Below are 12,258 nucleotides of genomic sequence, written 5' to 3'. Positions count from 1 at the left end.
TGGTAAGAAATGGGGATTAAATGCATTTTAAGAGAATGGCTGTTTTGCACCACCTCTACGTGCTCTCTTGGAGTTGGTTTTACAGGAGTGTAACGAGCCCGCGTGTGTCAGGGAATGTCGGCGTACGCCGGGCTGCGAGCTGAGGCAGCGTGTGCTGAAGGATGCCAGGAACCTGCGTCCTGGGAGGAGTAGGAAACGATGAGAATATCGATGTTGGTAGGGGAACTTTGAAAAGAGGAGAGGCTGTGGAGGCTGTTGATAAGAGACGAGGGTCACATCTGGTCAGCCCTTCTGCTTTCTGCAGCAGCCCTTAGTGCAGCGGCACGGGCTCTCAACCAGAAAGCAAGCCGATGCCTTCCCTCTTCTCGTGCTTATACAAAAGGATAATGAGTACAACTGATTTGTGTCATGACTCCATATGTTATGACATTTTATATCAACATATTGCATCAAGATCGGAAGAACAGATTTGCTTTGATTGTTTATATTTTGATTTTCTTATAGAATAATTAGCTGTGAACAGCTGAAGGCTGAACTGTCAGTGCATGGTTGACGCAGGCTAGTGGGTTGGCATCCTGTCTAGGAATACCTGTCACCAGCATTGCAGTTCTTTTCTGATTTCTTCTACTTTTGTTTTCCAGCTACTCTTCTGGTTTACATTGTTTTCTCGTATTTCATTTCCCATGAGAATGGGAAAAAAGGGAGATTCACATTCATCTGTGGGAGAGCTCTCCCATCGCCTGGCACCGCAGTGCTCTGCACCTCCTGATGTCATTATAGTTTCGGCAATTGATTTGCCTGACCTGCTTCCAAAGAAATTGATGAAATCAGAAGTGATTTTGCTCTTTTTTCCTGCTTCTATACAGGTTAGGGGTAATGTTGCTTTTTATGTAGAATTTTATTTTGGGAAGGTTAATTGCTAGTCCATTTACTTAAAAAAACAAGATCTCATTGGTCATTCAAAGGCTGATACTCTTTTAAGGAGTGTAGCCATATCAAAATGAAAGCCTTTAACCAGGAATGTAAAAAATGATCCCATATCCAAGAGATTTTAGAAGTCCCATGGTTGGCCATCTTCAGCAGTCCCTGTATCTACATATTTAATCACTGATGATAGTCATGCTATTTGGTATTCTTTCTAATGAAGGACTTTAAAACCTAATGAAAACAAATTTATATTAGTATCCTAAGACATAATCTCTCTTAAGCTACAGTTAAAAAGCACAAATCAGTGGCCTTTTCCCTAACAGATGCAGCTTTGGACCAGATTAGACATTTTCATTCGCAGAGCACACAAGCACCCTGCCACTCAGGCATCGAGGAGCGGTGTGGGATAATGAAAAAGTTAATTCTGGTCAGCCTGTGCTGAAGGAGGGCTGCTCGGAATAGTGCTTGCAATCAAACAGCAACATCTATTTGAGCTGGGATAATCAGTTATTTTCTCTACCAAATTGTTCTCGTTCCTCTTACCCAGTGTAATTCCAGCAGGCGTCTCACGTTGCCGGCTTAGCTGGAGATATAAATAACACGTTCGGAGAGGCAAACAGGCTGGATCTTGCCTTCCCTGGGCAAGAGGAAAAGCAGAGGGAAGGTATAAGGCTGGAAAACCTCTCTTGCCATGTAAATACTTCTTTTTTCAGCTTGAGTCGCCAACTGGGTTGAACTGCTCGCTCTCCTCCTGCAGCTGTCCTCGTAACGTTGATACAGCTGGGTGTTGGGTGCTCCGTCCCCTGGTCATTCTTCGCATTTGGGCTGTTAGGAGATAAGGTCGGTCACGGCACCCACACTTCCCAGGGGGAGCTCAGCCCTTGGCATGATCTGTCCCTCACAGAAGACCACCAGATCGAGAGTCAGCCTACTTTGGGAAGATTTCCGTGCTGTTGGATGCCGGGAACAGGGAGCTATGGGAAGTAACAGGAAGCGCAATTAACTGGAGACCGCAGGCAGAGCAGAGCGAATGGGATCGGTTCTGCCAGCTGAGAGGGAAGTCCGTCTGTAAAAATAACACTTCACGAAGGGACCGTTTGGGGATTTAAACAATAAACGTTGCCTGATCTGCAGGGTGGCTGGTCTCGCTCCTCTGCCTGCCGCAGCCCTGCGGGCAGAGATCGCGCCCGGCGGGAGAGAGGAGCCGCCCGTCCCCCTGCTTCCAGCCTGCCCCGCGCCTTCTTTCGAAGGCAGGTGTTGGAGCTGCCTTGGGCAGAGTGCAAGCAGTAAGCAGAACACTGGTACGGAGAAGCTGCCAAAGGTTTTAGAGGCATTATTGCCATCCTGTGATAGAATTAGTAGAGGAAACGTGCCCACTCGGAGTTTTCACTTTGGTCCTTACAAATTTAGGGGGACAGGGGTGAAAAGGAGATGAGGTGAGTGATGAAAGCCATTTTCCTCTGATTTTAGAAGGGATACAAGCACCTCTGGTGCTCTGGCCCCATTGGCCAGGACTTCAGCTGGGGGCTAGCTGAAGCTGGTGACGACACTCTTATTTGTTTCCGAAGGACTGCTGCTTTTCATTTCACAGTCTAATTATTTATTTCATAGCGTGTATATTACTCTCCTAGAGAGTGAAGTCTCTTGAAAGTAATGAAATCGTAGGAGTGGAAAATGTGTGTAAATGAAATCAAACCCCGGCAAATCTTTTTTTTACATGTTTAAGTAGATTGTACTAAGGAATATCACACCATAGTTCTCATTTCAGCACGATTGCCCAGTGCAACTATTATTAATTGTGTTGAGCAGCTAATTTTTTATCTTTTAAGCTGAAATGACAACTTTTAACAGTAACCACTACCTCTCATTCCTGTTTTTCTCCTGAAATGTAAGATCCACGAGTCTTGTGGAGAACTGGCAAAAAATCAGATCAAGTCCTTTTACAGGAGGGTCTGACCTCTTCCCATCTGCCTGAACTCAGTCTTTGATTACAAGGTTTTCCACGGGACCCAGAGGTCTGAAGCAGGTTTTGACATGCTGGTCACACAGTAGAAACAATGAATGCACCAACACTGTCCTTTTTGTGCAGATGAATAACGTGACGCCAGAATATTGTCTTGACATCATACAGAAGTTTGAGGTGTCAGAAGAAAACAAGGAGCAAAATGTTCTTGGGATTGAAGGTAACGCATTTGATTTCTAAATTATTTTTACGTCCTGACCAATTATAGTGGAATAGAAAAGCCTTAACAGTATTTTCAAGTATCTTAAAATATTTGATGACTGTGACAGTAGCTGACATAAGAAACCAGCAGTCAGCAGCACAGGTGCCTTGTTGTGAGTTATGGGAGACGGCAGTGGGTGGGCTCAGTTACCCTTCGAGCAGCGATACGTCACGCAGCCGTACATCATAGCCACAGCAGGTAATTCGCGGGCTGCAGGCTTGCATGTTTTTATGGCTAACTGTGTATTTGTATAGCACAGTATAAACGTAGTTTATACTACAATATGTTCTAACTGAAGTAATAAATCAAAGTTTGCGTTCTGCTCTCTCTCTGTAGGGTTGGAATCACTGCTGTACACTCCATTGATTTATGCTTATGTGAAGTAAAATAGGAACAGTTGCTTTTTCCTTGGGTTTTTGTAACTTATTCACCTTGTTTGCTAAAGCAATTGTAGATGGCATATTTATTCAAAATCCAATTTGGTATCAAATTCAAATCTGAATTGGAATAAAACAGATTAAATACTATGGTCGGTTAATTTGCCCAGAAGATAGTTTTCATGAAGCAGAATAATTTACATGGTGATTTCTCTAGGGAGTGGGGGAAAAATATTCCTCCGCACAGTACTTAAACCCTGGGTGCAGCCTCCCAGTTCTGAAATAAGTTTCTGGCGTGACTCTGGGCAATTCATTGAAATTTACACTGACATAAGGAAAGCAAAATGAACAAGCAGTGACATTTAAAAAATATTTATGTAAGCTTTTATGTTCCTTTTAGTCTTACTGCTGCTCCTTTTATGTTCGAGTTGCTTTCAGCATTGACATTGTCTACACTGTCCTTTTGAAATGTTTTACGTTTCACATTCTCAAAGGAGATATTTTTTAAAACTTTCTTTGTTTTGATTCTAATCGGATTTGTAGTGATATAAACCAGTACCGTCTTCTCAGATAAGCTTGCAGCATAGAGAAAACTGTAAACTAGAGTAAAATTGGCTAAATCAGTGAGTTGGCTAGCCCAGGCCCCCGTGCTGTCTGTTCCTTAAGTGGCTGCTACCTTGTCCACATGGTACATTCTGTGGATCTGCAGAACACCAAACCTGTGCTCTTCCAGGCATCGTATCCTACGAAAGAAAGGTGGTGCACACCTCAAATCCCGTGGGTCTGAAGGAGACACCTGATTTGAAAACAGCTGGGTAGTGGGCGTATAGATATGTGGTTTTATTTGGCTTTGTCTGTAGCTGCTATTCATCACTTTTATGCTTATACTTGAATGCTAAGTTCTGGTTTTACTGTTGGTTGTTAACTGGTTAATTTCTGAACAAGCTTAGCTCACTGCCATGTTTTGCAGATACTTCTCGATTGTGTAGGTTGTTGGGTTTTGTTTAATTTTTTTGGGGGGCAGTCGTGAATGTGTTTTTCTAGATTATATTTTATTTTCTAATTCAAAGCAAGTTGTGTAGGGACACGATTTGGATCTTGGGAGCATGTGCTTCTTGAAGGCAATAAACTTCCATAGGATTCCAAAAAGAATGACCTACCTGGGTTTGTGCCCACAGTGGACTGAGGCTATGCAACATCTTCAGTTTGCAAAGAAATAGGCAAGCCCCAGACTGCAACTGATGTGCTGGAAATATGGGGTGTGAAGGTGAATCTCGGCTATGCGATTCATTGGTTTGGGGACAGGGGTTGACACTAACACGCATAACGGGAAAACACAACTGTCAGAGTGCAAATCCTTTGCTTGGGAAGATGCACGGCATCCACGCAAACCTTTCTCTGTTCAAAGGTTTCACCAACTTCATGCGCAGTCCTGCTTGTGACGTATTCAACCCATTGCACTGCGAAGTGCATCAGGATATGGATCAGCCCCTCTGTAACTATTTCATTGCTTCATCTCACAACACGTACCTGACGGGAGACCAGCTGCTGTCCCAGTCCAGAGCGGAGATGTACGCGCGGGTGCTGCAGGATGGCTGTCGATGTATCGAAGGTACGTTTTGGTGTAACTTCTAGCTGTGAGAGGTAGGAAAGACCTTTCTTTTCAGTGACAAACCTAAGGTGTTAATGCTTCACTATCTTACTAATTTCAGTGGTAAACTCCTGTTTTCTAGCAGTCTAGCAAGCATTTTTCTGTAGGGAATGACCTTCTCAGACAAATGGCTTAGCCACTGCTGGTTCCTCCTGCCAGCCACTTTGTTGTTAAGCTTTTCTCAGTCAGTGCTCGCTTTCCGTTGTCCCACGTTTGTCTGAAGCACTTCTCTCTTGCTCAAGTCCCACGAAGGCAATGGACAGGGATCTTCCTGGGGCCCTGCTGCTCCAGCGGAGCAGCTCTGCTCGGTGGGCTCTGCAGTGCTGCCTGTGCTGGAGGAGGACATTTCATGGCATGGTTTCCTAATCCACCTTGCGAGTCAGCAAAACCCTTCCCTTTCACAAATTGAAGGGGAAAGTGGGTGTTTGCATATACAGTTCCTTCTGCCGATGCAAAAATGCCTAGTGCCTGGAGGAAAAGGACAGGTGAGCAAATAGTGCCTTCTGCCAGCACAGCTGTGTGTGTGCTTCTGTCAACATGTGAGCTGAAAAATGCAGTTTAGGTCAGGCACAACAGACATAGGATGCTGTTTTGTTGGCTGAATGCCGGCGTAAGAAAACAAGATGCTGCTTGTTTATTTGTCTGATAGCTTGGAGGTGGGGTTGGATTGTTGTTTAAATTGTTTGATTTAAATAGTAACAAAACATTATTTTCCTCTGGATGGAACAGTGTTTTGACAAATTTACACTCAGTATTAATTTTATATGGCTAATATTACAAAACCCATCGCTGGAAGAAAAAAAAAATAATCTAAATTTAGGAATGAATTAGATCAGAAAAATTAACCTGAAAAAACTGGGTGGTCTGTCACTCTATTTTTTTCCATAGGAAAGTTCACTTTAGCACAGTAGTATGTTATTTTGCCTCACTTCAGAACTCATGTAGGTACTGTACAGTGTAGGTAAGAGCTCTGTAGCTTGTCTTTCGTGAAGTTAACTTTCTATAGAGGCAGCAGTAGCAACAAGTTTGATGTAAATCCAGACCACACTAATGCATTAGAAGTATTATTGTCTCAATCCATTCGTATTTCATATTGGCGTGTGATGATCTCAGTGCTACTCCCACTACACACTTAGTCATCAATGGCAAGTTTAACAGCAAGGGGAAAAAAGACTAGATATAAAAAAAAAAAAGGCTGCAGAAGCTGCTTTCCTGATAGATAGCTGTAAACATTACTTGATCTATTCCACCTTTGTAATTTTGTATATGAGGAAAAAATGAGTTTAATATAAGGGGGGAGTCAGGCTCAGGTTGCAGATACTGTGTTTAGTATATGAAAAGACTGTTTTGTTAGTGTTAACTTAACTGGGAAGTTGTAGTGGGTTGAATGAAACTTCTTGACACCTGTACAGTTGAGTGGTGTACACGAGTTCTGTTGGCAAAGAAGATCAGCAGAAAAATATAAGATGATGGGCATCTCTTATTGTACAGCTTTTTTGTCTTCATAGTGGATTGCTGGGATGGTCCGGATGGAGAGCCGGTAGTGCACCATGGGTATACGCTTACCTCTAAAATACTCTTCCGTGATGTGGCAGAAACTATCAATAAGTATGCTTTCGTCAAAAATGAGTAAGTGCAGAGTCTGTTTTGTGTAACTAATCTCATGTCAAAGTTCAACACCAGGAAGTTCGTGTATTCCTTTAAACACACAGGGAATAGAAAGTTGATTCTGTTCCCCTGCTTACTCCCTGTATCATATTTATTGATCAGCTTCATGAGCAATACTGTCAATCTAATTAGGAAGTTCAACCAAAGTTAGAAAGACCTTTCATGCATTGTAAACTCAATAATACTTTGAACAGACTGAGACTGTTCAATATCAAGTGATTATTTTGGTTCTTTGTTTGAACAAAACTTCCCACTCATTTCCCCTGGGAAATCCTCCTTAAAAATCAACACCGTAATATTCTCTACCTAAGGAAATACTTTATTTCAGTAGGAGAATTGAAAAGCTGTCTCATACTTAGTATAAGAAAATACAGAGTTGAGAGGTAATGTTTAAATTTGAGTTTTCTTTCCATGGTACTATATAACAACGTTCATTATGAAAATTGCAGAGACTTGAGCCATACATGTACATGTTTATGTTTATATGTACACACACACACATAACAGTCTCAAAAAATCATGAGTGGGTAGATAAAATTTTGAGTAGTCTGGGGAGAAGAAAAGGAAAATATGTACTTTTTTTTTTCTTTAAAGTGACACCAAAATGAGGGTGTGGGAAGGCTAAATAAATAAATAAATATAAGCACCCAAATTTAGTCTTATTGAGTAGAACTGGGAGGGGGTGAACTCAAAACTGAAATAGGTGGTTCCTCATGATGTGTAGGTGGGCTGTAGGGTTGCTTGCCAGAGAGTTTTGGGGCTGTCAAGAGTTTAAAAAAATAACTGGGCAAGTCTTTGGAAGAAATAGGCAGTTATATACAGAACAAAGGCTCTAGCTCAGGGGGCTTTAGCTGAGAAGTCCTGGAGCCTGTGAGAGTATTCTGGAAAGTATAGCCAAATATTTCTGCTTCTCCTCAGTCTGGTCATCTTCAGCGGTTTGGTCTGACTCACTGTAGCTGCACTTATTAAGACAAAAGCAAATCGTTCAAATCGTTTCAAACTTTGGCACTAGTGGGACGGGGTTGGAGGAGAGGGCAGAACCTCCTGCAGGGATTAGCAAAGGTATTCTGAGCCCATGGGGATTTGGGAGTTCTTATGTGAAGTCCTTCCTCTCAAAGTGAGTCTGTTTCCAGACTCTTGACAATGCAAAGGCAAACTACTTGAAGCACTTTGTGGTAAGCTGTGCAGGTCTTCCGTCTTAAAACACTGTTATGACACTGTCTGGGGTTTTTGTTTCTAGGTTTCCAGTGATACTGTCTATTGAGAATCATTGCAGTATCCAACAGCAGAAGAAGATTGCTCAGTACTTGAAGGAGATATTTGGTGACAAATTGGACTTGTCATCTATAGTCACCGGAGACTCCAGGCAGCTTCCTAGTCCTCAAAATCTGAAAGGGAAAATCCTAGTGAAGGTAATTTGCTACTCGTGACGCGTTCAAAATACAACAAAAGTCAGCATGTGGTATTTATGTAGATCTTTTGCTTTTGAGAGCCAGTTTGTCTGTACCGTGAGGATGAGCACAGATGCAGTAAGTTACAATTCTGAGCTTTTCACAGACACATTGAAACAGGGTAAGCCTTAGCCTTGACAAGTGTCCCAGAATACTTCTCTAAGTGTTTTAACAAAGAGTTGTTATCAACAGCAATGTAAAGAAAAGTCTTTCTGTTTCTTCAGCACCTTGTCTAAGAGCCTTACAGTCAGAGATGCTGGTTTTTAAACCTTAGCACTGAGTCAGGAGAGTAGAGAAATTATATAAAATGCATCTTTGTGAATAGGAGGAAGTGTGACAAAATTATCTGATACTTTTCTTTTTCTGAAATCTAATTGATGTTATTAGCGGATATATTTCCCTATCATTCATATCCCTGCATTATCTAAACATCGTCCTACAGTCTTCCATTGCACAAAGTATTTTGGAGTAATATAAAAACAGCTGAAATTTTCTTGCATTTTCCTGCATTACCCCACATTTCCTCCTCACCTTGGTATGAGCAGTAGTTCACTAACTGAAACTATTTTCATGGTTCATCAGCTGTGTTTATGGAAAAGAGCACTTCAGAAGGTACCTAAAGAGCAGCAAGGGAGGAGGCCTTAGAGCACTGTAGTAAGTGTTGTATGCAAGATAAATTATTTGAGCCTCTCGATGTAAACAGATTTGCTCTGAAAGGAATTTCAAAGACCAAGATGGATCTAATAAGAAAGAAATGCTAGGCAGGCCTTTGAGAGGATGATTAATAGCGTTGTAGCTTATTAGATTGTCTAATTGACTTTGACACACAAAGTCAATTACTTTGCTGCGAGCCCTTGAGATAACATTTTTCCCTCTATCCTCCATGTCAAACTGTCTACAGTGATTCACAGTTTAGGTTTGATGCTAGGTCGAACATATTTCGATACATAGTAGAGATGTGACTCTGAATTAGAAAACCTTCAAGTGCTCAGCTGTGATTTTGAATTTCATTGAAGTGTTTTTCTTGTGTAACTGCTGGTTAATGAGCTGCGTGAGCAGGTAGTGTCAGCGTCGTAGGGAGCTGAACAAAACAGTAGGTAATGTCAGTCGCGTGACAAAACAGAGCGGACCTAGCTTGAAATACTGGCAGTGAATAAGAGGCAAGAGATTTAGTACTGCGCTGTTTTCCATGAACTTTTGCGCTGGTCTTCCTAGCACATTTGAGTTTGTAACTTCAGATTGATGTTTCAGCTATCAGTGGCTGAAACTGTGTGGATAGTTACAGAACGGTGCGGAGCTGGGCTGATGTTTTTAGAATGAGGAATTCTGTTTTCAGCATCACTGTGCCTTGTCACAAAGCCTTATCTCCCATCTTCTGTTTAAGTTAAACAGTCATGTTAGAACAGATAAAATGTTTAGGAATCAACATCTGGTTGAAGTAAGCCAGTTTCCCTTTTTTTTTTTTGCTATTATTTTTGCACAGTTTTATATATTTTTCTTTGAAACACTGCATTGATTAATCAGCCAAACAATTTCAAGTGGTGGCCATAATTCTCATTTTGTTACTGCATATGGAGAGTAATTCTGGTAACAGGGGTTTAAGCCCATGTAAACGTTCAAGTGTGAACTGAATTGAAGGTCCTTCTGCGTTGTGAGCATGCAGTATTAAAGTAAATTTTGCTGCTTCCTTCATGATGATGGCTACTCGCAGTGAGTTCTTCTGTGTCTGCATTTTCCCTTCTGATGCAGAGCCTATAACAATGTATCAACTACTGATTCTTGAGTTTTATTTGAAGTACACAATGGTCTGCTTGCTGGGGGTAAGCCTGAAGCATCTGGGAGGCAGCTTGAAAATAAATCATTCAGACGCTCACTGGGTTGCTCCAGGGATGGGAGATAGCGTGCTTTTTTGAACGAGTTTGCAAATATCTTTCAATAGCAAACTCTTCCAGAAATACTTAAGTCCCCTTGTGAAGACATGACCCCTTGAGCCAGTTTGCATGAGATTCTCTGAAACTGAATTCTAAACTATGGCCACCTTTAAATAAGCAATAGTTGAGTAAAGGGATATTTTGGTCTTTGCACAACGTAACACTGACTATGTGTGCATTTATCATGAATATTTTCTTTGTTTTTAGGGAAAGAAGTTGCCATACAGTCTTGGAGCAGATGCTGAGGAAGGAGAAGTTTCTGATGAGGATAGCGCTGATGAAATTGAAGATGACTGCAAATTAAAGTCCTGCTATGTATGTGCATATACACATTTCCCAGAACTGCTCTATCTTCACATTTCTTGTGTGCATATTCCATAATCCTGCTTACAGTTGTTAGCAGACTAAGGTTTTTAACTTGGATTTCTAAGTCAGGTCCTTAGGATGCAGGAATTATATCATTCCACATTTAGATATGGAATGAATTTGTTCAGAAATGCAGGCTGTTCCTCATTTATACCACATAAGTAACAGGTATAAGTATTTTACACTAGGCTGAAATCATTGATGCCAGCACAATAAGCATGCTAAGATTTTTCAGGTACAAATGCTTAGTACTCAAAGCAATCATATGATGGAAGTGCTACACAGTTTCTAAATGAAAATTATCAAGAGATGTGCAAATGAAAAGAAATTGGAATGTGAAACATTTTTATTTTTAATCTTTCTGTTTCTTTTTTTCTGACACTGAAAACTGTTTTCTATTCTCTTTATTTCCTAACTCCTGCTGTTTATTTTTCTGCTGTTGGTTTTACTAATGCTTTTTTTGGCTACAATCTGAAGCTGGTGTGCAATGCTAATACATGTTATCCAGCAGGTGCTTTTTTCAAGTCAGAAGGCAGCCTTGCTTCACCAGTCAAAATTTTTGAACAAAGAAGATATTATCAAGGGAGATGCAGAAAGAATAGATCAAATTCAAATTAATATTTAGCAAGTATAATATTGTTTATCTTTGCTTCTGAATGTAGCCCAGTGAGTTTGCCTTGTTGCCACACAGAAGCTCCTTAGTGTAGCTCTCATTATCTGTTTATGGTTTGAATATCAAGCTTTTAACTTCTCTGTATCATTTATGCCAGCTATTGGCAATGGAAGGATTGTCAAAGTAGCTTGGGGTTTGCTTTACAGGTGACAGAAGTCCCCATCTGAACTGATTCATAGGAAGCAGATATTTATGCTGGTTCTCCCCCTACCATGAGGTTGCTAAAATGCTACAGTCAGTAAACACCTTTTGGAGGATTTGTGTACATTACACAAAAGGACAGATTTTGCTTTCTTAGATAAACTAAATCCCTTTGTCCTACTAGACAAAATCCTGATTAATTTATTAATAATTTAGAGGTTAGGTTGCACTTGGATGTCATTCAAGCCATATGCTCCACAAGACGGTCTCATACAGAAGTACAGTTTTGCTTGCAGTAAGTGCTCGAAGTGTAGGATAAATCAGCCTGCTTAATGTCTCCAACTGTTGTATTTCTGTTGGCATTTACTATAGAATTTGAAATGTTGTGTATTAATTATGGGTAATCCCATAAATCTTTAGGATTGTGATTGGTTTAAAGTACAGGTTCTTCTTTAAGTACAGTATCTTTAAACACTTCTGCAGGTTTAAGTTTAGGGAATTCACTGCCCAATTCACTGTCCTGTGCTGTTTAAGAGGAGCACTCTGTAATCCACATATGCTTTACCAACATGAACTCAGCACTTCTGGTGAGCAGAAAGACCTAAGACAAAATCTGCAGTCCTTAAAGCCAATGCAGTAGGTCTTTTGTGGCCAGAAAGGGAGCACGTCAGTACAAACAGCTGGTTTCCTCCTGTCTCAGGAGAGTTCTCCTGCCCCATGGAGAGAGGAATGCTCGGTGCATGCTGCTGTGCCGTGGGATCCATTTTTGTTTTAAGCACCTTACGTAAGAGACTGTTTGGTGTCATGCTACTATTAATTATTTCCCTGTCTCACTTCTTGGAGCAGGA

General features: G+C 41.1%; 1 protein-coding gene across 11 annotated transcripts in view; it reads left to right on the top strand.

Moving 5' to 3' along the window:
• Positions 1-12,258, top strand: part of PLCH1 (phospholipase C eta 1) — a 94,475-nt gene that overhangs the window by 39,493 nt on the left and 42,724 nt on the right. For all 11 annotated transcript variants that reach the window (XR_013955086.1, XM_080604719.1, XM_080604720.1 and 8 more), the window contains 5 exons: positions 3,017-3,110; positions 4,938-5,141; positions 6,689-6,809; positions 8,089-8,260; positions 10,438-10,545. Coding sequence is in view for 10 of the 11 variants with exons in the window: in XM_080604719.1 (XP_080460845.1) it covers positions 3,017-3,110; positions 4,938-5,141; positions 6,689-6,809; positions 8,089-8,260; positions 10,438-10,545 (699 nt within the window). In the remaining variant the exon portion in view is untranslated. The remainder of the gene's footprint in view (positions 1-3,016; positions 3,111-4,937; positions 5,142-6,688; positions 6,810-8,088; positions 8,261-10,437; positions 10,546-12,258) is intronic.

This window comes from Anser brachyrhynchus (assembly GCF_964034855.1).
Source record: "Anser brachyrhynchus genome assembly, chromosome: 9".
In the NCBI taxonomy this organism is placed as follows: domain Eukaryota; kingdom Metazoa; phylum Chordata; class Aves; order Anseriformes; family Anatidae; genus Anser; species Anser brachyrhynchus.
The sequence above is the reverse complement of the archived record's forward strand: the minus strand, read 5'-3'. Positions and strand labels throughout refer to the sequence as shown.